The 25,636-nt window shown below is 45.6% G+C and overlaps 1 protein-coding gene across 1 annotated transcript in view; it reads right to left on the bottom strand.

Annotated features, from left to right (window-relative positions):
• Nucleotides 1–3,842: 3,842 nt before the first annotated feature.
• The window catches only part of MYOCD (myocardin), a 77,514-nt gene continuing 55,720 nt past the window's right edge, over nucleotides 3,843–25,636 (bottom strand). The window contains 6 exon segments of the mRNA XM_068261894.1: nucleotides 3,843–8,376; nucleotides 8,480–8,537; nucleotides 9,013–9,135; nucleotides 17,028–17,147; nucleotides 20,643–21,590; nucleotides 22,570–22,717. Coding sequence (XP_068117995.1) covers nucleotides 7,838–8,376; nucleotides 8,480–8,537; nucleotides 9,013–9,135; nucleotides 17,028–17,147; nucleotides 20,643–21,590; nucleotides 22,570–22,717 — 1,936 coding nt within the window. The 3' untranslated portion in view covers nucleotides 3,843–7,837.

The following is a 25,636-nucleotide window of genomic DNA, read 5'->3' as shown; positions in this document are numbered from 1 at the left end:
GTATGGTGATTGGCCACAGAGAGAAATATGCCTCTTTGGTATTTGCCATATTTGCCATACTTTTACCCCTCACAAGAACAGGCTGCAGAAATTTTTACATGACAGTTTGTGGTTGATACCACAAAGAAGTGGTGAAGGCACACATTTCACACACCATATACTGGCCACAAATGGCCGATCGTCACACATAATGTACAACACACAACTATAGTCGGCGTTCAGGGTCCGACTGTATATTGTAGGCCTATGATAAAAGGCATTGCAGGACTTAACCGTCCACCATTGTTAGATGATGATACTTCTAATTTTCCAGCTTGTGGAGTTTACGGAGAGCAGATAGTAAAAGGTGAAAATGTCCCTCTATCCGTCTTCATCACTCTGTTTCAGCCACCTCAGCCCAGGAGCATAATGAAAGCTAAAATAGTCTCCTTTCATTTTCTCTTGGCCGCGGTCACATGATTATGCCTACAGCATGTTACTAGTCCAGTACTGGATTTCTCTCCCAGATTATATCTTGGTAGCTTCCTGTAGGCATAATCACGTGACCACAGCCCCAGGGAGAGGCAAGGAAAGATCTTTTGCTTCTGAGTGAATTACGGGATTCATTTTACTTGCAGTGTATGTGGCAACACGTCGGCATAAGAAGCATTTTCTCCTCAAACTCTTCCAGAGTCAGTCACATGACAAATGCCAAGACACTGGCACAGGAGGGAGGGAATCTCTCCAGCGAGGGGATAGACCTTACACCAACGCACTACAGCATTGATGTAACTGCTAGCTAGAAGTGGTCTCCATTCACCACCTGTCCCCAGAACACCCGTCTCTATGGCTTTTCCACCCATGACACAAACACCAATAAAAGCTCAAAGGCTCATCTAGAAATTCAGAAGTTTTTATGCTTTTTTAATAGTAGCAGAAACGTTTCTGTACCGTGTTAGCCAAACAAATTATGTAGGTAGAAAAAAACAAAGTCTTGTATGCTTTTTTTTAAAAAAAAATGGTGTTTGTTTTTCTTTGTACTTACTATTATTGCTTGTAGAAAAAGTAGAGCAGAGTACAAGAAGGGGAGGGACCAGGGTCAGCGCTACCATATGGGCAACCTGGGCATTCGCACCAGGGCTGGTTCCACAGACTGACAGAGTAGTGCGTCTGCTGGGACAGGTGAGATGCTACTCTGCCGAAGGCACTGTAGGGGCCCCGAAGAACACAGTTAAATTGGGGGGGGGGGGGGGGTCCTAGTATGCCCAGCAGTCAGCTCAGGGCCCTGGGGGAGAAGGGCCCCTAATGGCACTTTTGGTAATGGGGCGGGATCCCTCTGGTTATTTTTGCCCCGGGGCCACATGTTACTTGGATCGGCCCTGGGCAGGACTAGCGGCCATGTTGGATTTGGCTTGCATATGTGGTCTTCCCTAGACCTAGTAAATGAGATGCTAATAATTTCTGGCTGACATGCACATTTTATGCAAATTGTGTGCAGCTGGGGTGTGGCATATGTAAAATCAGCAGGAGGTGCATGTGATTGGTTCAATATGCCTGAGTTATTTGCATCTCATTGACCACCTCGGCTTTTCGCCACTAGGGGAGCAGCATTCCAAGGGAAATGGAGCCCAAAGAGAAAAATGGGAGTGCTGGGGCAAAAGTAGACATTCCTGGAGATGGGAGTATCTCTGTTACTCTCCACAGCTTTGCTTTAAAGAGACACTGAAGCAAAAAAAAATATGATATAATGAATTGGTTGTGTACTATGAATAATTACTAGAAGATTAGCAGCAAAGAAAATATTCTCATATTTTTATTTTCAGGTATATAGTGTTTTTTCTAACATTGCATCATTCTCTAATATGTGCAAATTACACAGCACTCAGCATTCAAAATGATTCTTTCAGAGCAGTCTGTGAACTAATGACCTCTCCTCTGCCAGAGGAAAAGTGAATAGTTAACTAACAGTTGAGATAATAAAAGTCAGAAAACAGCCCTCTCCACGACTTTGAAAGTCGTAGAGATAATGGCTCTTTTGTATAGAGATAACAACTGGAGTTTCTAAAAGGGGAACTGAAGAGAGAGGTATATGGAGGCTGTCATGTTTATTTCCTTTTAATCAATACCAGTTGCCTGGCAGCCCTGCTGGTCTATTTCTCTGCAGTAGTATCTGAAGAACACCAGAAACAAGCATGGAGCTAGTCTTGTCAAATCAGACTTATAAGTCTGAGCCACTGAAACACCTGATCTGCTGCATGCTTGTTCAGGGGCTATGGCTAATAGTATTAGAGGCAGAGGAACAGCAGGGCTGACAGGCAACTGGTATTGTCTAAAAGGAAATAAACATGACAGCCTCCATATACCTCTCTCTTCAGTTCCCCTTAGTACTGGAAACAATTAGACTGATGTATCTGATCTTAATGTTTTATTTCTTAGCTGTACTACACATACAAATCATAATATCATAGGTTTTTTTTTCGCTTCAGTGTCTCTTTAAACTATGGACTGTGCAGCAATTCCCATCTTCCCGCATGAGGAACTATCTGCACAAAGCCGGAAGCATTGCGCCTCTTCCTGCATACCTGCACTAACCAGCAAACTCTGCAACACTTATTATCGGCCTCATGGATGCTTTGTAGTGTTTACTCTCAAACTGAGAGGACTACGTTACATTACTTACAAAGCTGGATGTTTCATTTATTAGTGGCAGATCTATCATGGATAAAAGGTCTATTTATCACAAATGTGAAGAAAATTAAGCCAGCCCACTGGAGTCCTGACATTACAGCAGGGATGAGGCTAGTGATGTATTCTGTAAAGTACCTCAACACCCATGATATCAGACCTACCACAAGTACTCCCAACATTTGTGGTATCAGATCCTCCTTAAAGAGACACTGAAGCGAAAAAAAATATGATATAATGAATTGGTTGTGTACTATGAATAATTACTAGAAGATTAGCAGCAAAGAAAATATTCTCATATTTTATTCTCAGGTATATAGTGTTTTTTTTTTTACATTGCATCATTCTATAATATGTGCAGATTACACAACACTCAGCATTCAAAATGATTCTTTCAGAGCAGTCTGTGAACTAATGACCTCTCCTCTGGCAGAGAAAAATAAGTTTGTTTACAAACAGTTGAGATAATAAAAGTCAGAAGACAGCCCTCTCCAAGACTTTGAAAGTCGTAGAGCTTAATGGCTTTTTTGCATAGAGATAACAACTGGAGTTCCTTAACTCTTCCTGCACTGGAAACAATTAGACTGATGTATCTGATCTTAATGTTTTATTTCTTAGCTGTACTACACATACAAATCATAATATCCTAATTTTTTTTTCCGCTTCAGTGTCTCTTTAAAGGGAAGGTTCAGGGAGGGAAGTGAAAAAATAAAAATCAATTTCCACTTACCTGGGGCTTCCTCCAGCCCGTGGCAGGCAGGAGGTGCCCTCGGCGCCACTCCGCAGGCTCCCGGTGGCCGACCCGACCTGGCGAGGCCGGCTGCCAGGTCGGGCTCTTCTGCGCTCCAAGGCCCGGCACTTCTGCGTCCAACGCAGCCGCGCTGACGTCATCGGACGTCCGCCGGGCTCTACTGCGCAGGCGCAGAACTACTGCGCCTGCGCAGTAGAGCCCGGCGGACGTCCGATGACGTCAGCGCGGCTGCGTGGGACGCCGGGCCTTGGAGCGCAGAAGAGCCCGACCTGGCAGCCGACCTCGCCAGGTCGGGTCGGCCACCGGAGACCACCGGGAGCCTGCGGAGTGGCGCCGAGGACACCTCCTGCCTGCCACGGGCTGGAGGAAGCCCCAGGTAAGTGGAAATTGATTTTTATTTTTTCACTCCCCTCCCTGAACCTTCCCTTTAAGTTCTCCCAACATTTATGGCATCAGACCTTCCACAAGTACGTCCAACATTTGTGGTATGAGACCATCCTCAAGTGGCCCCAATAGTTTTGGCACCAGACCCTTCTCAAGTGCCAAAAGATTTGTGACATCATGGACCACCACAGACAGGAAGAGGAGGAGACTTACTAAAGATGGGTGTGCAGTGGTGGCACTTCACTTGACACACTGTGCTTTTGGCAAAAAGTCGAACCCCAAAGCCTGGGAGTGAAAAACCTCAGAAGCAAATAAAACAAACCTATGTCTCACCTCCTGCCCCTAGGACACCCAATAACCAGTCTCCATATTCATGGGGGATTCAAGGGACAAACGGTGAGGGAAAATCTCTCCAGTAGGGACACAGAGATACCCTCCCCCCCTCCAAAGGTTTATATTCAATCTCCATATTATGTCATAATTTATTAGAAACTCCAGGAATAGTGATGGTCGTGTCTAGGAGAACTCATGGAGAAGCATTGGAATTTGTTTGATCAGCAAATTTGCAAAACTCTGATTTGCTGAGATCACATCCTACTTTATCACATGATCATGACTAGCAAATCAGAGACTTGCCTATCTATCACATGACCAGACTGATCACATGCTTCTCCATGACTTCTAGAGGTGACCACCTCTATCCAGGAATTGGGTTTAATAATCCATTAATAACCGTTACGGAAAAAAGTGTAATGCCTTCAGTTTGTAGTGGCGGATTTGTACCCAGATGGATTGCCGAGTCTTAGGATAAACATAGTTCAGGTTTGGGCGTTTTTACACGGAGCTGACGATACCCCGGAAAGCAGAGAGAAGCGTAGAGGCCTCACAAGGGGACATTTTTGTGACAATAATAATAATGATAACGGCTATAAATATTCCGACATAAAGTGCTACTTTCACTTCTGCATGGAATGGCTTCTTAACAACAGTAAAAAATACAACTTTTGACACTTTGTGATTTGTACGCGATATATTAGCAGTGCACAGTGAACTCTGGTACAAAAAAAAAAACGTGATGCGTTCAACATAAAATCTATCGCTACGTATATTTACAGCATGCGGCAATATCACCCGGTCACCGCCGGTGACTCCCACACCTCTGTGACGCCCGATGGCCAACACACGAGAAACCTGCAGGCTATATCTACACAGTGTACATCATACACAACAGTGAAGGTTTCCTGACCATCTTCTACAGCCCCCTCTACAAAATCGGGGTGCAACCGTCAAGAATTAGTGTGTTTTCCAGTAGTGTAAATACAGGAGAGACGCAGTGACCCTACAGACAAGGGTGACGTCTGTACAGTACCGGATCTTGACACGGCCTTGGGGCGGGACTCAACCCTGACCTGTTTTATATATATACAGTATATATCGTTTATACAGGCCAGAAAAACACCTCGCAATTATTTACACAATTTACACCTCCAGAAACTCCAGCAATGTCAAAGGCAGCCTGCATGCTCACACAGACTAGTCTATTTACAGTAGCCCGATGTTCAGCAAAGCCATCTTCAGCCTACACATGAATAAGTGGTTTGTGAAATGTCATCTTCTGGCATCGCCTCTGCTTTTGTACCTTAAAAGCTAAATTGTAAAAACTCAACTAAACCCAAAACTGAATGAGTACAATTCTGAAAGCAAACAATTTGTTTAAATTAGTATTGCTTTGCTTTGGCCCGGCCTCGATTTATTTTACAGCTGAGCTTGCCTGCAGCTGTATGTCTGTTCATACAGATACAGGATACCTGCAGTCTGCCAGCTTCCTGTTTAGAACATGGGATCTTGAAATTCCACTTCCTGTGAAATCCGAGCAGGCTGTGACACAAGCTCCGCCCATCCCTTGTATAGGATTTAATGTAAGTGAGGTGAGGGGTGAACTGTGCAGCTTAAGAAACAAATGAGCAAGTTATTCCCATGCTCCACCCTTGTCACCGCCTCTGTCCCCACCCTCTTCCACCACCTTTTCCATGCTCCACCCTTGTCTCCGCCTTTGTCCCCACCCTCTTCCACCTCCTTCAGCCACATGTTTCGTCTGGTAAGGGTGGGCATTTTAGTTGGATCACTGTTCCTCCTCCTAATTGTATGTCACATGGGGGGACATTCACAAAAGAACCGTTATTTTAATGTAGGCAGACAGTGCACATTAAGATTATTGAGGTTTATGCAAATGACGAGGCGTGACTTACTCTATAGATGATGTAACACATTGCTGGGTAACAATTTGGGTAACTCGAAGAAACACATAAATCCAGGCACATCGCATCAAGTTAGGACCTTTAAATAAGTTATTAGGGAGGTACTAAAGGGGTGTGTGGGCAGAAAAAAATATTGCCACACCCCCTTTAGCCCCTCCCTAATAACGTATTTAAATGGCCTAACTTGATTCGATGTGCCTGGATCTACTGTATGTGTTTGTCCTTGTAACTGACCCTTGTGGCCAGGGTTTACTCCAGGGCCCTCCCTCCTTCCCCTGCCTGACCAGTGTCAGTATGCACGTAGCTTATGCTGGTGTATGTGCATGGTGGACATTAATATATTTCCTTAGCTCCCTTGTACGATTAGTTTGATGCGCTATCTGTCCCAGGAGAGGATGTCAGGATATGAGCTCCTAATCTTTAGATAGGTTTGATGCAATGAATGTGTTTGCATGTCTGCACTATGCATGTTACAGGGCCAGAGTTAGGACACCTATGAATACCTGGGTACTTCTGCGCTACAAAAAAAAATGTGTAAATAGCGACAATCTTAACGTGCATTGTCTGCTGGTCAGATTTCTATTCTTTTGTGAATTCACGCCATCATCCTGACCCTCCAGCTGAATCCAGAGAGGACAGGAAGCGAGCTGCACTGCAGTGACCAGCATCATGGAACAGGTATATGTGCTTTCTTTATACTGTTTCTACTCATCATCTGGTTTCCTATTAAAAGTTATTTTGTGCAGTTTTGGGTTTAGTTGCAAGTGAATCATACAAAACAAAGGGCATGAGTCCATTGTTTTATGTTCCTAAGTTGTACCCTTTCCTAATGGAAGTCACAATTTCCTGTATTCATTGTTGCATTGTATTATTATTATGTATTATATAATGCTGATTCCTATCACACGCTGTCCCTCAGAGGGGCTCACAATCTAACGTTCCACCGCAGTCTAGGCTCAATTTGGGGACTTAAGCCAGTTACCCATTAACCTACTGGTTTGTTTTTTTCGGGAAGAGGGAGACCATACAAACTCCAGGCAGATAGTGTTCTGGCCAGGATTTGAGTCCGGGGCTCCAGCGCTGCAAGAGAAGCGTGCTAATTATTGTACCACCCCTCCATACAACCGTCCCCAATGTTTCCAAAGACACAAGTGTTATGGAACCTCTTCACAAACTAGTATTATAAGCTTAATTCCTTGTCTTGCTCTGGTACCAAAATAAGCTCTGGAATTTCGTTTACAATGCACGGACCCCACTGAAACCGGAGGTATTGTACATCACGAATGTTGAGTCACATATGTTAGGTATTTCCTTATTCCCCCTACATGCTAGACCAAGTCGAAGGCACTTGTAGACAAACTTTGGCACGCTGCTTCGTTGTTTGCTACCATACAATACTCGCAAGCCATTTTGGACCTGTAAAAGGGGACAGCGATGCAAAACAATGACAATGTAAATTCTATGGAAAGTACACATTCTCTAGACAGTTTTTGTTTGATGTAGATCATTCAGCAAAGGAGTTCTTTGTGGTTGAAGAACTGCATTTAGAACCAGTAAAATATAGAGGTGCTTTATAAACCCACTCAGAATGTAAGGCCTAATGTTGACCTGAGTCCAGCATTTGTGGCTGTCCCTCTAGAAGAAGAAGGGTGTTCTGGAACCTCATATGATCTAGGACTCATAAAATAGGTTAAACATCTTTCATTTACATGACTGGTAATTTGTAGCTCCTTACTTTGGCATCTGCACTGACGTTTCCTGAATGTAAATGAGGTGGACTCTACCATTGTTCCAAGTGTAGGTCCATTGCATTGTTTAAGTTGAGATCTGTAACGTCTAGGAAATCAGTGTTGAAGATGCTGGGACCAGTAGTGGTCAGGGAACCCAGACCTGTGGCTGAGCTAGGTGGGGTCAGGTCCAACCATTCCATAGTCTCCCAAGGAGACTCTGTAAAACTTAAGTGCTGGAGAGCAGTGCTTTCTGCGGAGGATGGGGACATCTGGGTCTCCATAGGAGATAGAGAAGTTTCCAAGATCTCTCGGGACGGGAGAATATCTTCAGTTACTTTGCCTGGAAATCCGTCAATACCGCGTTCAAAGTGCCCCTCCTCATTTCCAATCTTTAACAGTGGGATTTCTGCCGGCCTTCCGATAGGGCTGTGGGAATTTAATAAGACTTCAAGATGGCTGTCGTTATTGGAGCAGTTCTCGTATGGAAGGTGAGAACTTGCAGCAGTTAGGTTTTGGTTTCCAGTTGGCACGCTCAGCTGAGTCAGCTTCTGCCCACATGACCTCTCGTCTTTGGCATGGGCTGGCATTTCTGGAAGAAAAAGACAAAATATTACCAGAAAGGATAAACACGACTGAAGGTGAATACAGAAGCAGGACTATTTCCGAGATAACACTCTGCAGTATGGTCTTACCTCCACTCTCGATCAGAACATCCAGGAGCTCGTCCATCTGCTGGCTTCTCGTGATTTGCTAGGAATGAACACAATACAGTGGAGATAATTAGTCAAGAAATGTTTGTTATGTGAGAAGGATCTCAAAGTTGATGATATCATTACAGTATTCAAGGCTTAATACAGTATGGGTAGTTGTATTGAGCCTCTGGGACCAGTATTGAGGCTCTACCACATCATATTGTCTGAGTATTCCCAGCAGCCTATTGACTTCACAAAGTAGCCTTCGACTATTGTCTTGTGCCTGAGGAAACCCAAAGAGGGGACAATACATCACCAGACTTGGCCAGACAAATTATTGGCCTCCCCACCTGCTGGCTACGTAACAAAACAAAATAGAAGCCAGAAGTTTGTACACAAATTATGGGCCAATTAAAGTCAAGAGTCGCCCATACCAATACATTGACTACACGTGAATTACTGTCATACACTCTGTGACTTGTAGTGCAATAGAAAATATGAGAAAATACACAGAATAAGCTGCAAAGTGTTACCTGTCTGACAGCATCCTCATAGGATGGCAGTTGCTTGGAATCCGATGAGGGTGCATTTGAGAAAGTCATACAAGGTACGGGAAGCTTTTGCCCTGCCTGGGGAGATGGTTGTAAAATGTTCATCTGGAAGCAGATATATAAAGTGAATATTAATGGCTCGCTTAAAGAAAGTGTATGAAGCAAACCCACCCACAGAAAAGTTCTGAAGTCTCGGAAATTTCCACCATAAAGATAACTATGGGATAACTTTATCAACGGCTTCCATAGCTGGAGCACAGAAGTGATCCAGCAGTCAGCCCCAGCCTGGAACTGTCTGATCTTATGTGGTAAGGAATTACAGACCTCCCCTTGGTCATTCATGACAACCGTGAGGATTGCTAAGGTCTTCATGGTTGTGTAACCAATGGACATACCAACAGCCAAGATTAGCACTAAAGCTCATTTCATTTAAATTTACCACAAAAATAGCACTGGACACGTTTGCCTAGTAGTTCAGTTCTAGGCTACAGCTTTCACCTTCCCCACTTGTATTATCTGTATGTAGCGGGGAGTATAGCCTTATTGTCAGTGCATCACTGATATTGGGAGTTGGTACGAGGAGTGCGTTGCTTCTTCTGCCTCTACTGGTCATGGCTCCTCACTGGATAACATTAGGTATGTTGGGAGGTAGGACCAGCAGAAATACAAGGGGCATCATGGTGGTGGTGGTGACAATAAGGCACATTCCATAACCCACTTGTAGTCCTAGAGATAAATTAGTCAATGCTAGTCCAGTGCCATTTCTAATTTGAACTTTTGATAGGCCGTAGGGATCCTGGCTAGATTTTATGTTGTGGAACTTCCATTTCCTTTTCTACGGTGGATTCACTAGTATAAACAATGCATATCTGAGAAGTAAGTATGACAGATGGCAAGCCTGATGTCCTTCCTGGTGACATAGAAGAGCCAAGACCTATCTAGGCTGCTGGGTGCAGTAGATTATGAGTTTCAGAAGGCGCACAGGACACACTTTGTCCATCGTGGCCTATGATGATGACATCATTGTCCATTGTGGCCGATAATGATGACATCACTAGATTTGAGAGTTCTTTTCATTTTGGGGAGAATCACTGCTCATATCAGCATATGTGGGGGGCACAGTTACAGCCTTGAACACATGCAATGATTTCTAAACATTAAAATGTCTACATTTAAGTATGTTTATTTCAACATTATCTTTAAGAGAGCATAACACAAAAAAAGCGGACTTAGAAATGTAATCAAATCAAACCTCTTACGTCTAATATAATAAATAACAGCAGCACAACTTCTCTTAATTGTCTTCTGTAACGATCGGTGAAGCACAGAGAGGTCTGATTACCGGTGACCTGCAGCGTCACGGGGAATACAGACGTATACCAGATTATATGTGATCTGCAGTATCACCGATAATCCAATATACTGGCTAACCTCTGTTCACCTGAGTAGAGTGTAGTGTTTGGTGTAACAGTTACACAAAAATGCCGAGGCCTGGGTGCAGCAAGGAGAACTGCACGGATTCCTTCCGCAGACCTGAGCTATCCAAGACGGGAGGAGTCAGACTGACAGTAGGAAGGAAAGTCCGAGAGTGACACTCAGGAAGAAGTGTCACTAACAGGACTGGGAACCGCCTCCAATCGTGAGGTCGGTTCTCGAGGTCGGACAAGCCAGGTCGTACACACACGGACAGATAAAGTACAAATACAGTAGGCAAAGGCGGAGTCAAAGTACAGGCAGGGTTCGGCAACGGGGTATCAGATATATCGGGGTACAAAATCAGGAGGCAGAAACAGAGTCTAGGAACGAGCCGAGGTTCGGCAACAGAGTATCAGAAATATCGAGGTACAAGGTCAGAGTTCAGGCGGATAGTCGAGGCAGGCAAAAGTCATAACAAATAATCACAATCAAACTAGTACTTTAGCTATCAAAATCTATCTAAGTGTAGGATTACAGCTCCTGCTGGTCCCGGCACACTTGAGGATCTGACTACGGATCTGGGTGCTCCCACATGTGTGATCGCAACGCCAGACGAAGCAAGAGTGAACAGCCGGCAGTATATATGCACCTAAGCATCCCCTGCACCTCCCAGATTGCTGGACCAATGGGGAGCGGAGTAAAGAGTCAGCTGACCTGCCTGATCAGCTGACTCTCTCCCGGGTGTCATAAGGCCTGCTTGAGTGCGCGCGCGCGCGCGTGTCACTCTAAACTCTGTGGGACTACGGGTCCCAGCCACCGCAGCCCCGCTCAGCGGTGTCTCTGCTGCAGGGACATGTGCGCGAACCGCCGCGTCCAACGCGGCGGTTTCGCCGCGTTGCCCCACCTGCTGCATGGAGGCAGCCGCCTCATGATGTGAAGAGGCGGCTGCCTCTCCGTGTGATGCGGAAAGAGCCGCCCGCCGCTGGCTCATGGCGGCGGCTCTTCCGCGATTCCTCACAGTACCCCCCCCCCCCCCCCCCCCGAGGAGTGGACTCCGGACAGCTCCTTCTAGGCTTCTCTGGATGTGAAGCGTGAAATTCCCTTACTAACTCATCCGCATGCATGCGGTTCCCAGGTACCCATTGCCTCTCCTCAATGCCGTACCCCTTCCAATGTACGAGATACTGTACCGAGTTCTGTACAGTACGTGAGTCTATGATCTTCTCCACCTCATACTCGGGTTGGGCATTGACTAACACCGGAGGAGGAGGAGTGGGACCCACCTGGGCTGCGGGTTTGAGAAGTGATACGTGGAAAGACCTCACTCCACGCATGCTGGCGGGAAGATCCACGGTATACGTGACATCGTTGATCTTCCTAGTAACTGGGAATGGACCCACGAACCTGGGACCAAGTTTGTCAGAGGGTTGTTTCAGGGTCAGGTGACGAGATGACACCCAAACCAAATCTCCTGGTTGAAATCTCCACTCTACCGAGCGTCTCTTATCAGCCTGACCTTTCTGACTCTGAAATGCTTTAACGAGATTATTCTTAATGGTCCACCACCTGTCTCTAAATGACCTTTGCCAGGCCTCCAAAGCTGGGAACGGAGTGGATGCAACTGGCAAAGGAGAGAATTTAGGCAATTTACCTGTCACAATCTGAAATGGACAGAAACCTGAGGAAGAGCTCTTCAAGTTATTGTGGGCAAACTCTGCATAAGGAATATATTTAACCCAATCGCTCTGTGTCTCGGCAACATAGCACCTCAAAAATTGCTCTAAGGATTGGTTGACCCTCTCCGTCTGGCCGTTTGTCTGCGGGTGGTACCCCGAGGAAAATGACAATTTCATGCCCATTAGGTGACAAAATGCCTTCCAAAACTTCGAAACAAACTGGACTCCCCGATCGGATACTATGTTTTCTGGAATGCCATGCAGTCTGAAAACATGGATGATAAATAAATCGGCCAGTTCCTGGGCCGAGGGGAGTCCTTTCAGAGGCACGAAGTGGGCCATCTTACTAAAACGGTCAACCACCACCCAAATAACTGACATGCCCTCAGATCTCGGAAGCTCTCCCACAAAGTCCATGGACAAATGGGTCCATGGCTCACTCGGGGTGGGCAAAGGCTGTAAAGTACCTACAGGTGCCAGGCGGGAGGGCTTGCTTTTTGCGCACACCGCACATTCCCTGACAAACTCCTTACAGTCGGCGGCCAGCGAAGGCCACCATACACATCTGGCCACGAGATCTTGCGTTCTAGACGCTCCCGGATGTCCCGCATTCTTATGGGAATGAACCATCTCCAAGATCTGAAAACGGAGTGGTAACGGAACAAATAACACCCCGTCTGGTTTCCCTTCTGGGATATCCTGCTGAAAAGGACTCAAAGTCTCTTTCCAGTCCTCCCAAGTCTCGGTGGCGGCTAACACCATACTTCGTGGGACAATGGTCTCGGAAACAGAGGGCTGTGCTGTCTCCGGCTCAAAACACCTAGAAAGTGCGTCCGCCTTGGTATTCTTACTACCTGGCGTGTATGTGATCAAAAATGTAAATCTCGAAAAAAATAGCGACCACCGAGCCTGTCTCGGGCTTAACCTTTTAGCCCCCTCGATGTATTCTAGGTTTTTGTGGTCGGTATAAACCGTGATCGTGTGCTCGGCTCCCTCTAGCCAATGACGCCATTCTTCAAAGGCCAATTTGATGGCTAGGAGCTCCCTGTTGCCTATGTCGTAGTTTCTCTCTGCCGGAGAGAACCTTCGAGAAAAATAGGCACACGGGTGTAGTCTACCCTGAAGACCAGAACGCTGGGACAGCACAGCCCCCACCCCGATCTCCGAGGCGTCTACCTCAACAATAAACGGAAAGGAAGTGTCCACATGTCTGAGTATGGGGGCTGAGCAGAACAACCCCTTTAACTTAGAAAAAGCCTGTAAGGCCTCGGGAGACCAATGAGTGGTGTCTGCCCCTTTTTTAGTAAGGCTAGTGAGAGGGGCGACAACTGTGGAGTACCCCTTTATAAACCTTCTATAATAATTCGCAAACCCCAAGAACCGTTGCAATGATTTTAACCCCACCGGCTGTGGCCATTCTAGGACCGCGGAAACCTTGGCAGGGTCCATAGACAGACCTGAGGTGGAGATTATATACCCCAAAAAAGCCACCGACGTGACCTCAAAAATACATTTCTCGAGTTTGGCGTATAACCGATTCTGCCTCAGTTTGTCTAACACCATCCTGACATGGGTTCTGTGTTCCGGGAGGTTGTTAGAAAAAATGAGAATGTCGTCAAGATAGACTAGGACGAACTTTCCCAAGACCTCCCGAAAAACCTCATTGATGAGTTCCTGGAAGACGGCCGGGGCATTGCACAAGCCGAAAGGCATCACCCTATACTCGTAGTGCCCATCAGGGGTATTGAAGGCCGTCTTCCATTCATCGCCCCTCCTTATACGCACCAGGTTGTATGCCCCCCGTAAATCCAATTTTGAAAATATCCTAGCCTCAGTGACTTGTGTGAATAAATCGTCTATAAGTGGTAGCGGGTAACGATTCTTCACCGTGATTTTATTGAGGCCACGATAATCAATGCAAGGCCGTAAACCCCCGTCTTTCTTTTTAACAAAAAAGAAGCCTGCCCCAGCGGGTGACCGGGATGGCCTAATAAAGCCCTTTGCTAAGTTCTCACGGATGTACTCCTGCATGGCAAGTTTCTCGGGACCAGATAAATTATATAAATGGCCTCGAGGAGGCATACAACCAGAACGAAGGTCAATGGGACAGTCAAATGGGCGATGCGGGGGTAATTTATCCGCGGCCTTGGGACAAAACACATCGGCATAATCCGAATACTGTTCCGGTATACCCTCCACCTGTACCTTAGTTAAACCCAATGTTAGTCTCCCCAAACACTGCTGGAAACAATGAGGTGACCAGGCTGTCAACTGTCCTGTGGCCCAGTCTATCTGCGGGGAGTGGACTTGCAACCAAGGCATGCCTAGGATTATAGTGGAGGTGGACATGTGTAAAACAAAAAATTGTAACTGCTCCTCGTGCAATACCCCTATGGTGAGCTTCACAACCGGAGTCTGTGACAGAGGACAATTCCGCTGCAAAGGGGAATCGTCAACAGCCGTAACCTGAATGGGGGGTCTCACGGGAGTGAGTAGTAGACCCAACTCCTGAGCAAACTCAAAATTCATAAAGTTAGCCGCTGAGCCGGAGTCAATGAAAGCTTCAGTGGCAACAGACCTATCATCCCATGTGACAGTACAAGGGAGAAGCAATTTTTTCTCTTTAAGGGGTGAAGTTTGTGTGCCTAGGGTGTCACCCCCCACTACTCCTAGGCAGACCCGTTTCCCGCCCTGTTGGGGCAATTTCGCACCCTATGCCCTGCCTCTGCACAGTATAGGCACAGTTGTTCCGTCATTCTCCTCCTCCGCTCCACCTGGGTCAGTTTTGATCGACCAATTTGCATTGGCTCTGGTGGAGGCAAGGCCGGAGAGGACGAGACAGACGGAGTTGCGGTTACTGGGGATGCTACAGCTGGTACAGCGTACGAAGTCACCCTGACCCGGTGACTACTCCTAGCCTGCCTCTGATGGCGTAGCCTGCGATCTACGCGAATGGCTGATGAAATGGCCTCGTCAACTGTCTTGGGCTCGGGTACGGTCAACATAAGATCGGAAACCTCTTCCGACAACCCAGACAAGAAATAGTCCATGAGGGCAAAATTATCAAATCTCGAGGTGACTGACCACCTACGGAACTCTGCCGCATAATCCTCGACTGACCCTCTGCCTTGCCGTAAGAGTTTGATCTTCCGCTCTGAGGATGCCGCAAGATCAGGGTCGTCGTAGATTATAGCCATGGCCTTAAAAAATTCCTCTACTGAGGTCAAGGCAGTATCGGTAGCGGGCAGGTTGTATGCCCAAGACTGGGAATCTCCAGTCAATAAAGTTTTAATGAAAATGACCCGTTGGGTCTCAGTCCCCGAGGATCGGGGTCTTAACTCGAAATATGACAACACTCTACTCCTGAAATTCCGGAAGTCAGACTTGTGGCCGGAAAACTTATCAGGGACAGGCATACGTATGTCCTCACTGTGAGGGGATCGCACTGAATCAACTGATGTCTGGAGGGTTCTCACAGAGCCTGTTAAGGCATCAATTAAGGCTTTGTGCTGGCCTAGTGACTGATGAATGCTATCCACCGAAGTGGCAAGCACAGTCAGAGGATCAGTGCGTTCCATCGGTATTTTGGTCTGGCGTTCTGTAACGATCGGTGAAGCACAGAGAGGTCTGATTACCGGTGACCTGCAGCGTCATGGGGAATACAGACGTATACCAGATTATATGTGATCTGCAGTATCACCGATAATCCAATATACTGGCTAACCTCTGTTCACCTGAGTAGAGTGTAGTGTTTGGTGTAACAGTAACACAAAAATGCCGAGGCCTGGGTGCAGCAAGGAGAACTGCACGGATTCCTTCCGCAGACCTGAGCTCTCCAAGACGGGAGGAGTCAGACTGACAGTAGGAAGGAAAGTCCGAGAGTGACACTCAGGAAGAAGTGTCACTAACAGGACTGGGAACCGCCTCCAATCGTGAGGTCGGTTCTCGAGGTCGGACAAGCCAGGTCGTACACACACGGACAGATAAAGTACAAATACAGTAGGCAAAGGCGGAGTCAAAGTACAGGCAGGGTTCGGCAACGGGGTATCAGATATATCGGGGTACAAAATCAGGAGGCAGAAACAGAGTCTAGGAACGAGCCGAGGTTCGGCAACAGAGTATCAGAAATATCGAGGTACAAGGTCAGAGTTCAGGCGGATAGTCGAGGCAGGCAAAAGTCATAACAAATAATCACAATCAAACTAGTACTTTAGCTATCAAAATCTATCTAAGTGTAGGATTACAGCTCCTGCTGGTCCCGGCACACTTGAGGATCTGACTACGGATCTGGGTGCTCCCACATGTGTGACCGCAACGCCAGACGAAGCAAGAGTGAACAGCCGGCAGTATATATGCACCTAAGCATCCCCTGCACCTCCCAGATTGCTGGACCAATGGGGAGCGGAGTAAAGAGTCAGCTGACCTGCCTGATCAGCTGACTCTCTCCCGGGTGTCATAAGGCCTGCTTGAGTGCGCGCGCGCGCGCGTCACTCTAAACTCTGTGGGACTACGGGTCCCAGCCACCGCAGCCCCGCTCAGCGGTGTCTCTGCTGCGGGGACATGTGCGCGAACCGCCGCGTCCAACGCGGCGGTTTCGCCGCGTTGCCCCACCTGCTGCATGGAGGCAGCCGCCTCATGATGTGAAGAGGCGGCTGCCTCTCCGTGTGATGCGGAAAGAGCCGCCCGCCGCTGGCTCATGGCGGCGGCTCTTCCGCGATTCCTCACATCTTCTTTGATTAAAGTCTATCTTTGAAGATAGTAGCAAAAAAGTTTCTGTAACGTGTTAGCTAAACAAATTATATAGGTAGAAAAAAAACAACGTTTTGTAAAAAATAATACCTTTTAATGGCTAACTGATAGAGTTAAATCGTTGAAGATAAAATCTCCAACCACACAAAGCCTCACCTTTCTGGAACTCTTTGGAGAAACGGCGTCTTTACTGCTCTGCTTGTTGTCTGAAGGGTTGGCGTAAACTGACTGTAAATTGTTCTGGTTTGGAGAGTAACAGACCGTACTGCCAACATTCTGCAAAAAGACAAAATTACGGTCAAATAATCTCATCAACTTTTCAAAGATAAAGATGAAAAGGAAGAGGATCACTGAACTGTATTGTCTTCTGGGGTTTGTTCATTACAACTCTGACCATTACGGAGACCCTCATATGATAAATTCAAGGCTTCTCAGCACTAATGGGCAACAAGATAATTGGAAAATGACTCCTTCACCCCAGTGAGCACACCAGAAACGCAATAGTCGTTCCCGTGAATAGGCCTCCGTAGCTCGAGCTACTTACACATTTGAAATCAGTGTGGTTGGAATAAAGGTTAGAGATGTGTTTTGAGTGACAGTTTAGGAACAAATTCTGCAGAGACATACTGCTTGGCTTCTCAATGGGCAACCTATTCTACTCTATGGAGAGGGGATGAGGGACAAGAAGTGGAAGGACTTCATTGGACCATCCTGCAGGAACAATCAGATGCACTTTTCAGTGAACTAGTACGATGGACACCTAGTAACCTTTTTGACCATGTCAGGAGAAAACTGTACATATCCTAGACTTTCCACAAACATGATTACAAACCATTGTCTTGAGGAAGGAAAACCTGAGGTGTCTACATATCCTTATTGCTATGTCCTCTGAGATAACTTTAAACCTAAAACTTAACATTTAGCACAATCCAAGAGGAAATCCAAGCATTGTGAAAGGGGGGGGGGGGGGATGAGGGCCTGTTATTTGCGATCAGATCCACTGAAAGTAGCACTCCTTTAGCTCTGGACAATTCTGTTGGGTTCCCCAGAGACCTGTTATTATAAATCTAAGTAAGGGCTAGTGCACACCAAAATCGCTCTTGCAATTGCTAGCGCTTGGCCATTTGTGATAGCGATTTTGTGATGGGATTTTCAGAACGATTTTTAAAATGAATGAGCGTTTTTGCACACGCTGAATTGCTCCAAACAATGCTACATGCAGCGCATTTGTGATTTTAGAAAAATCACAATGCTGCTGTGGGAACATCCTCATAGGGTTTCAGTAGCCAAACACATTTCAAAGCACTGGCGAGCTGAAAAGTGCTCAGAAGTGCTCTTGGTGTACCAGCCCTTACAACTAATGAGAGTGATGTCTGTTACAAGAGCGTCTCACCTTCAGTCACCTTCAGCCTCGCAGCAATTAGGGATGGTAATGTTTAGGGGAACTCATGGAGAAGCATGTGATCAGTTTGATCGGCTGATAGATTTGTAAAGTTCTGATTTGCTATTATGACTTCCTGGTTTAACACATGATCATGACCAGCAAATCAGAGCCTTAGACCACTAATGTGACAGAAGGGAGTCCCTGTCTTAGGGAAAACACTGCTATGAGTGGGAGGAGGAGCCCCAAAACATTTCTGGTTAGAATAATCAATCTTATCTTGAGTGAGGAAAAGGATATCAAAACCCCAATTTTATTAGACACTTAAAAGGACGAGGCCTTTTGAGGGTCTTACCTGCTTTTTCAGGTCAGGGTTACAGTGTCTTTGTATAGAACAAAAGAGCCTCTAATAGACTCTCTAATAGGCTCTCCAAGTTCCTGGTGTTCTAGTCTCTAGACACTGTAACCCTGACCTGAAGGAGAGAGTATGCATGTGAGAGTAAGCTGTGATGAGCACAGATTTCGCATAGACGTAATTTTGCATCAAAATTTGCAATTACCATATGGAATCATAATGTGAAATTTTGGGAACATTTTTAATTAATCTTGTCTGTAATCATTTGTAATTTCGCATTGTTTTCACATAATTTTCGCATAATTTTGTGCCAACTTTAGTGGAGAATAGCAAATCCCCCATATATGCTATAGTCACCAGAAAATGGATTTTAACCACTTTACCCCCAGCCGTCCCCTTTTCCATCCTTTCACCCCCAGGGACGGAGATATCCGTACCTCCCGCCGCTGCCCGCGCTCCCGCTCGCTCGTGTGCGCGCCCCCGCGCTCGTCCACGCCGCCGCCCGCTTGCCCAGAGATCAATGAATGGGAAAAACCGTTCCCGTTCGTTGATCCAAGCCCCCGCAATGATCCGCTGCTTCTACGAGAAGCAGCGCGATCATTGTGAAGAAATAAAAAAGGTTCCCAGCCTCCTAGTACTTCCTGCAAGCCTCCTTCCGGATGCTTGCAGGACGCATAAACAAAAAGTTACTGTGGCCATCTTGTGGCCAAATAGTAAAACTACACCCTAAAGCATTTTTCATATTCAAATACATTAGTTTTACACAAAAAATTAACTCCTTACATCCCACACTCCCCAATTATTATTTTTTTGTAATTAAAAAAAAAATAAAAAAAATTTACAATTAAAAAAAATACATAGTTACCTTAGGGACTGAACTTTTTAAATATTTATGTCAAGACTGTATAACACTGTTACTTTATAAACTACGGGCTTGTAATTAGGGATGGACGGAAAACTGAAAAAAATTCACCTTTATTTCCAAATAAAATATTGGCGCCAAACATTGTGATAGGGACATAATTTAAACGGTTTTATAACCGGGACAAATGGGCAAATACATTTCATGGGTTTTATTTACATTAGCATGCATTATTTAAAAACTATAATTGCCGTAACCTGAAAAATAATGAATTTTTTCCCACATTTTTTCCTATTTTCCCACATTTAGAATAAAATAATTCTTGGCGTAATGTCCCACCTAAAGAAAGCCTAATTGGTGGCGGAAAAAACAAGATCTAGTTCATTTCATTGCGATAAGTAATGATAAAGTTATAGACCAATAAATGGAAGGAGCGATGAAAGGTGAAAATTGCTCTGGTGCTCAAGGGGTAAAACCCCCCAGTGGTGAAGTGGTTAAAAATGCAAAGGAAACGTGTTTTTTCAACTCAGAAAAATGGCCTTTTAAAAAACTTTTTCCGTAGCATTTTTTTTTAATCAATTTTCTCAAAAACTACAAGTTTTTTTCGAAAAATTATTATTTATTATTTTTTACTTGTACCACTATTCTCTATTTGGTGACAATAGCACATATGTCAGCTAAAGTCAGCAGGAAATTATGCGAAAGTTACATGAAAATTATGCAAAATTATGACTGATTACATGAAATCAAATGAATTTACAAATCTATATTAGGTAAAGGTGTAATTACGAAACTATACACAACATTTTGTGTAATCTTAATTAGCTGATTACGGGCATCACTAGGGCTAAGACCCGAGGGAAATGCATACTCCTTTTAGGTGTCCAATAATTTTAATAAATCTCTTCCAATCCATCCCATTACAGGAAAGAGGTCAGAATTATGACCATGGCCACCCCAACGCTCTCTAGTGCAGGAGGAACTTTAAATCTTCTCCATTAGTTGAAGTTTAACTCATACTTTGATTAATCTAAAGAAGCTCGTACCTTCAGCTTTTGAAGCAAACAAGCTCTGCTGGTCAGGCATTAAGTAACCAGTAATGACAGGATAGGGTAAGCAGTGAAATACACAGTTCACACTGGTAAGTATGGTTTCTCTCCGCAGGATAGTTACCTGTCCAGTACGAAGCCGGTTGTTGACATGTTGTGGAGATATACTTCGCGTGTCACCTTGTGAGTTTGGAGATACAGGCAGCAGGTACTGGCAGCGGTTGTTTGGAGATGGCGGGAGGCTGATGTGTTGTGGGCTGGAAGTAGGTCCATGCGGGGAATGCTGTGGAGAACACTGAGGACTTAAGAACGTGGAGGACATGGAGGATGGGTTAGAGGCCTCCAAGCAGCGGTTGTTAATCAGGCATGATAATTGTTGCGCTGCACATGGTCCCATGTTTTCATTTGTGCCGCTTGCCTGGGCTTTCATAGTCATTTGCTTAGAGGCAAAGGGACAACTCGACACATTTTCCTGTTTGATGTGTACGCCAAAGAAGTGTTGAGATGGAAGTGTCTTGTCTTGAGGCCCCCCTTTCTGCTTCTGTAACTGAAGCCGGAGCTCCTCCACTTGTCTCTGCTCTTGCTGAAGTTTCCAGGTCAGCTCGTTGATGACTTTTTGTTTCTCCACCAACATTTTGTCCTTTTCAGCATCAATCCCTTCCAGTTCTTGGTAGCTGCCACTGTTCATACTGCTCATGAGACTTTCCTCAGCACTTAGGTGGATCGGGGAAGGGTGTAGACCAAACTGAGGAGAAGACATTGGTCCATCACTGAAGGTGTCAGGCAAAGACCCATTAACAGAAAGGTCAGAAGAGGCTGGTGATATTGGAGGAGTGGAGCTGGTGCTACCAAACTGATAGAATCCACTGGAGATAATTCCTGTGGATGGGTGGGTTTGGTAACTCGACATGGAATTATTTGGTGTAACCGGGAAGGTAACAGTTGTGATTTCACCAAAGGTTGGAACGGTGTTACCGCATTCTTGGAAAGGCCGCAGACGCTCCATCAGCGACGTCTTCGTACCAGAGACAGGCAAACCACGTATTCTAAGTTGCTGCCTCAACTCCGATACCTTAGAAGAAAAAAAGAAGATGCTGAATTGAAGCCTTTTCTAAGCAGATGTAGAAGAAAATGTGGGAATACAACCCTAACCGGGACTGATTCACGACATGGATCTTGTGAATTCTCTCACCTTCCTTAGTTTTCAACTTAGCTATAAGGAGAGGTAATTAGTGACAAACTACAAGGGGGTTGATGCACTAAAATCTGGTCAATCTGTCATGTGCAGATATATTACACGCCAAGTTTACTGCCAGTACTTTATTTGAGTAGCGTGTCTTGCAGATTGACCGGCTTTTTGTGCATCAACCCCAAGGAGACATCATTTATGAAAGAAGTGGGGAATCAAGCCTTAGGTCTGCGATAAGCCAGTGAAGCCCAATGGCCAGTTTTGGGTACTCAATTATTAGGGATGATCAATGACTTGCCAAGAAATCTGAGTTCATTTAGATCTTATGCAAAATTTTGCAGCTTGAAAATAGACCAGTCAGATCCTGCAGCATCCTCAATCCATTAGTCCATTTTCACGCTGCATAAATTAGCATACAGATTAGCATGATATCTGCATCAATATTGTTCGCATCTCACCTACCATCATTATGAAGGCCCTCTGAGGCTGCACACATAGTGGATTTTGTGCTGGGCCTTTTCATTTGTCCCACCATTTTCCATTCAGACTCGGTTCCCATGATGACAGGTCATGCTATAGACAACCTCAGCAGTTTCAATGTTCAATCCACTATGACTATCCCAGCAGGTCTCATCACTCAGTCATATCAGTTGTAATGGGCATGACATAGACATTTATGACTTCTGTCCAGTATCTAGAAAGGTTGTGCAAGATGGGACTTGCGTTCCATCACAGCAACAAACACTATTAACAACTGACGTGTCAGAACATGCCCGTACGAATCCCTTACTTAGCGTGGGATTTGTTGACTTGTAAATTTTCCAGTAAGGTGTGAACCAAGCCTTAGAAGATTATCACCCACCTTCAGGTCATCCAGATTAGATGGAAGAAGTCCTGGCTTCATAGAAGACACATTAGACTGACTGGAGAAGTTGGTCTTCACTGGAGACAAAGAAGGACTGGTCACGGCAGATATGTTGGAATTACGACTCATCTGCTCATTTGGCTGCCTTCAGGGAAACAGAACATATATGAGAAATCAGTATTTCAAGTTTTCAATAATGAAGATGTGACTGCAACTTTGTCCTTGCCTAAGGTCTCAGATGTGGTGGAATTCAGGTAGACTGGTACATGGGAAGTTCCAGAAGAGGTCTTCCCAATTCTGCTGGACTGTGCAGCGCTTAGTCTACACATCGTTGTACATCTACAGGATCTACAAGTTCCTGCTTGATGATGAGTTTTTTGCCGAGGGCAGCTCTTACGTGTTTTGTTATCCTCACACTGGTTGGTCAGAGGTGTGTGACTTTTTTCCTTGATTAACTGAATCAGGTAGGATGAATGTTCATATGGATGATATGTAAATCTGTGCCGGACTAATACTAACTCGACTGAGAATCAAGCATGTGTACAAATGTCCCTCAAGCTCCAGAATGCTGGATCTTTAAATGCTTGGTGCCACCGAACGGATTGTTCCCTGCCTTCCCTTCCCACCAGAAGCTGCTCCCGCATCCGCCATGCTGTTGTCCACCGACCCCCCCCCCCCCCCCCCCCCCCATTCTCATAGAAACAGGCACTTGCTATAGCAGAAAGCAAGGCAGGTGTAGTACAGCACTCAGTTTTAGAACTCTCACTTTGGATCAAGTTCCAGTCCAACTGGACAATGACCACTGTGCATGGGTGCTAATAAGAATATTAGTGAACATTTACTTTTTGACCTTGTACAATTCTGCCTCTGCCTCAGTATGTATGTTTGTGGATTGCGGAAATATCCATAACCACAGGTGGGGCACCACAGAATTTGATAAATAAAATCAAAACTTCTACCAGTTAATTAACAGATTTGGTAATTGTTCAATGATTTGCTTGGTGAAGCTGTTTTGCATGCAAGGAAATGGAGGAGAACTCTACTGAAACAGAAGGACGATGAGACATACATGAGATGTGAGTGGCACATGCTAGGGAATGGAGAGAACTTTACTGACACAGAGAAGGACGATATGTACTTAACATGTGAGCGGTGCTTGCTAAGGAATAGAGGAGAACTCTACTGACAAAAGAGAAGCATGATGAGATGTACTTGAGAAGTGAGCGCTGCATGCTAGGGAATGGGGAGAACTCTACTGAAACAGAAGGAGGATGTATGAGACATACATGAGATGTGAGTGGTGCATGCTAGAGAATGGAGGAGAAACTCTACTGAAACAGAAGGAGGATGATGAGACATTACATGAGATGTGAGTGGTGCATGCTGGGGAATGGAGAGAACTCTACTGACGCAGGAGAAGGATGATAAGATGTACTTGAGATGTGAGTGGTGGATGCTGGGGAATGGAGGAGAACTCTACTGACGCAGGAAAAGGATGATAAGATGTACTTGAGATGTGAGTGGTGCATGCTGGGGAATGGAGGAGAACTCTACTGACAGGAGAAGCACGATGAAATGTACTTGAGATATGAGTGGTGCATGGTGCGGAATGGAGAAGAACTGTATCTGAAACAGAAGGACGATGAGACGCACTTGAGCTGTGAGTGATGCATGCTGGGGAAATGGAGGAGAACTCTACTGAAAGAGGAGAAGGATGATGAGACGTACTTGAGATGTGAGTGGTACATGCTGGGGAATTGAGGAGAACTCTACTGACACAGGAGAAGCACGATGAGATGTACTTGAGATGTGAGTGATGCATGCTGCGGAATGGAGGAGAACTGTACTGAAACAGAAGGACGATGAGACGCATTTGAGCTGTGAGTGATGCATGCTGGGGAATGGAGGAGTACTCTACTGAAAGAGGAGAAGGATGATGAGACGTACTTGAGATGTGAGTGGTACATGCTGGGGAATTGAGGAGAACTCTACTGAAACAGGAGAAGCAACGATGAGATGTACTTGAGATGTGAGTGATGCCATGCTGCGGAATGGAGGAGACTGTACTGAAACAGAAGGACGATGAGACGCATTTGAGGCTGTGAGTGATGCATGCTGGGGAATGGAGGAGTACTCTACTGAAAGAGGAGAAGGATGATGAGACGTACTTGAGATGTGAGTGGTTCATGCTGGGGAATGGAGGAGGACCCTACTGACACAGGAGAAAGATGATGAGATGTACTTGAGATGTGAGCGGTGCATGCTGGGGAATAGAGGATGAACACTACTGACACAGGAGAAGGATGATGAGACGTACTTGAGATGTGAGTGGTGCATGCTGGGGAATGGAGGAGAACTCTACTGACAGGAGAAGCACGATGAGATGTACTTGAGATATGAGCGGTGCATGCTAAGGAATAGAGGAGAACTCTACTGACACAGGGAAGCACGATGAGATGTACTTGAGATGTGAGTGGTGCATGCTGGGGAATGGAGGAGAACTGTACTAAAACAGAAGGACGATGAGACGCACTTGAGCTGTGAGTGATGCATGCTGGGGAATGGAGGAGAACTCTACTGAAAGAGGAGAAGGATGATGAGACGCACTTGAGCTGTGAGTGATGCATGCTGGGGAATGGAGGAGAACTCTACTGAAAGAGGAGAAGGATGATGAGATGTACTTGAGATGTGAGCAGTACATGCTGGGGAATGGAGGAGAACTCTACTGACACAGGAGAAGGATGATGAGATGTACTTGAGATGTGAGCGGTGCATGCTGGGGAATAGAGGAGAACTCTACTGACACAGGAGAAGGATGATAGGACGTACTTGAGATGTGAGTGGTGCATGCTGGGGAATGGAGGAGAATTCTACTGACGCAGGAGAAGCACGATGAGATGTACTTGAGATATGAGCGGTGCATGCTAAGGAATAGAGGAGAACTCTACTGACACCGGAGAAGGATGATGAGACGCACTTGAGCTGTGAGTGATGCATGCTGGGGAATGGAGGAGAACTCTACTGAAAGAGGAGAAGGATGATGAGATGTACTTGAGATGTGAGT

The sequence above is a fragment of the Hyperolius riggenbachi genome, chromosome 12 (genome assembly GCF_040937935.1).
Source record: "Hyperolius riggenbachi isolate aHypRig1 chromosome 12, aHypRig1.pri, whole genome shotgun sequence".
Classification (NCBI taxonomy): Eukaryota; Metazoa; Chordata; class Amphibia; order Anura; family Hyperoliidae; genus Hyperolius; species Hyperolius riggenbachi.
The sequence above is the reverse complement of the archived record's forward strand: the minus strand, read 5'-3'. Positions and strand labels throughout refer to the sequence as shown.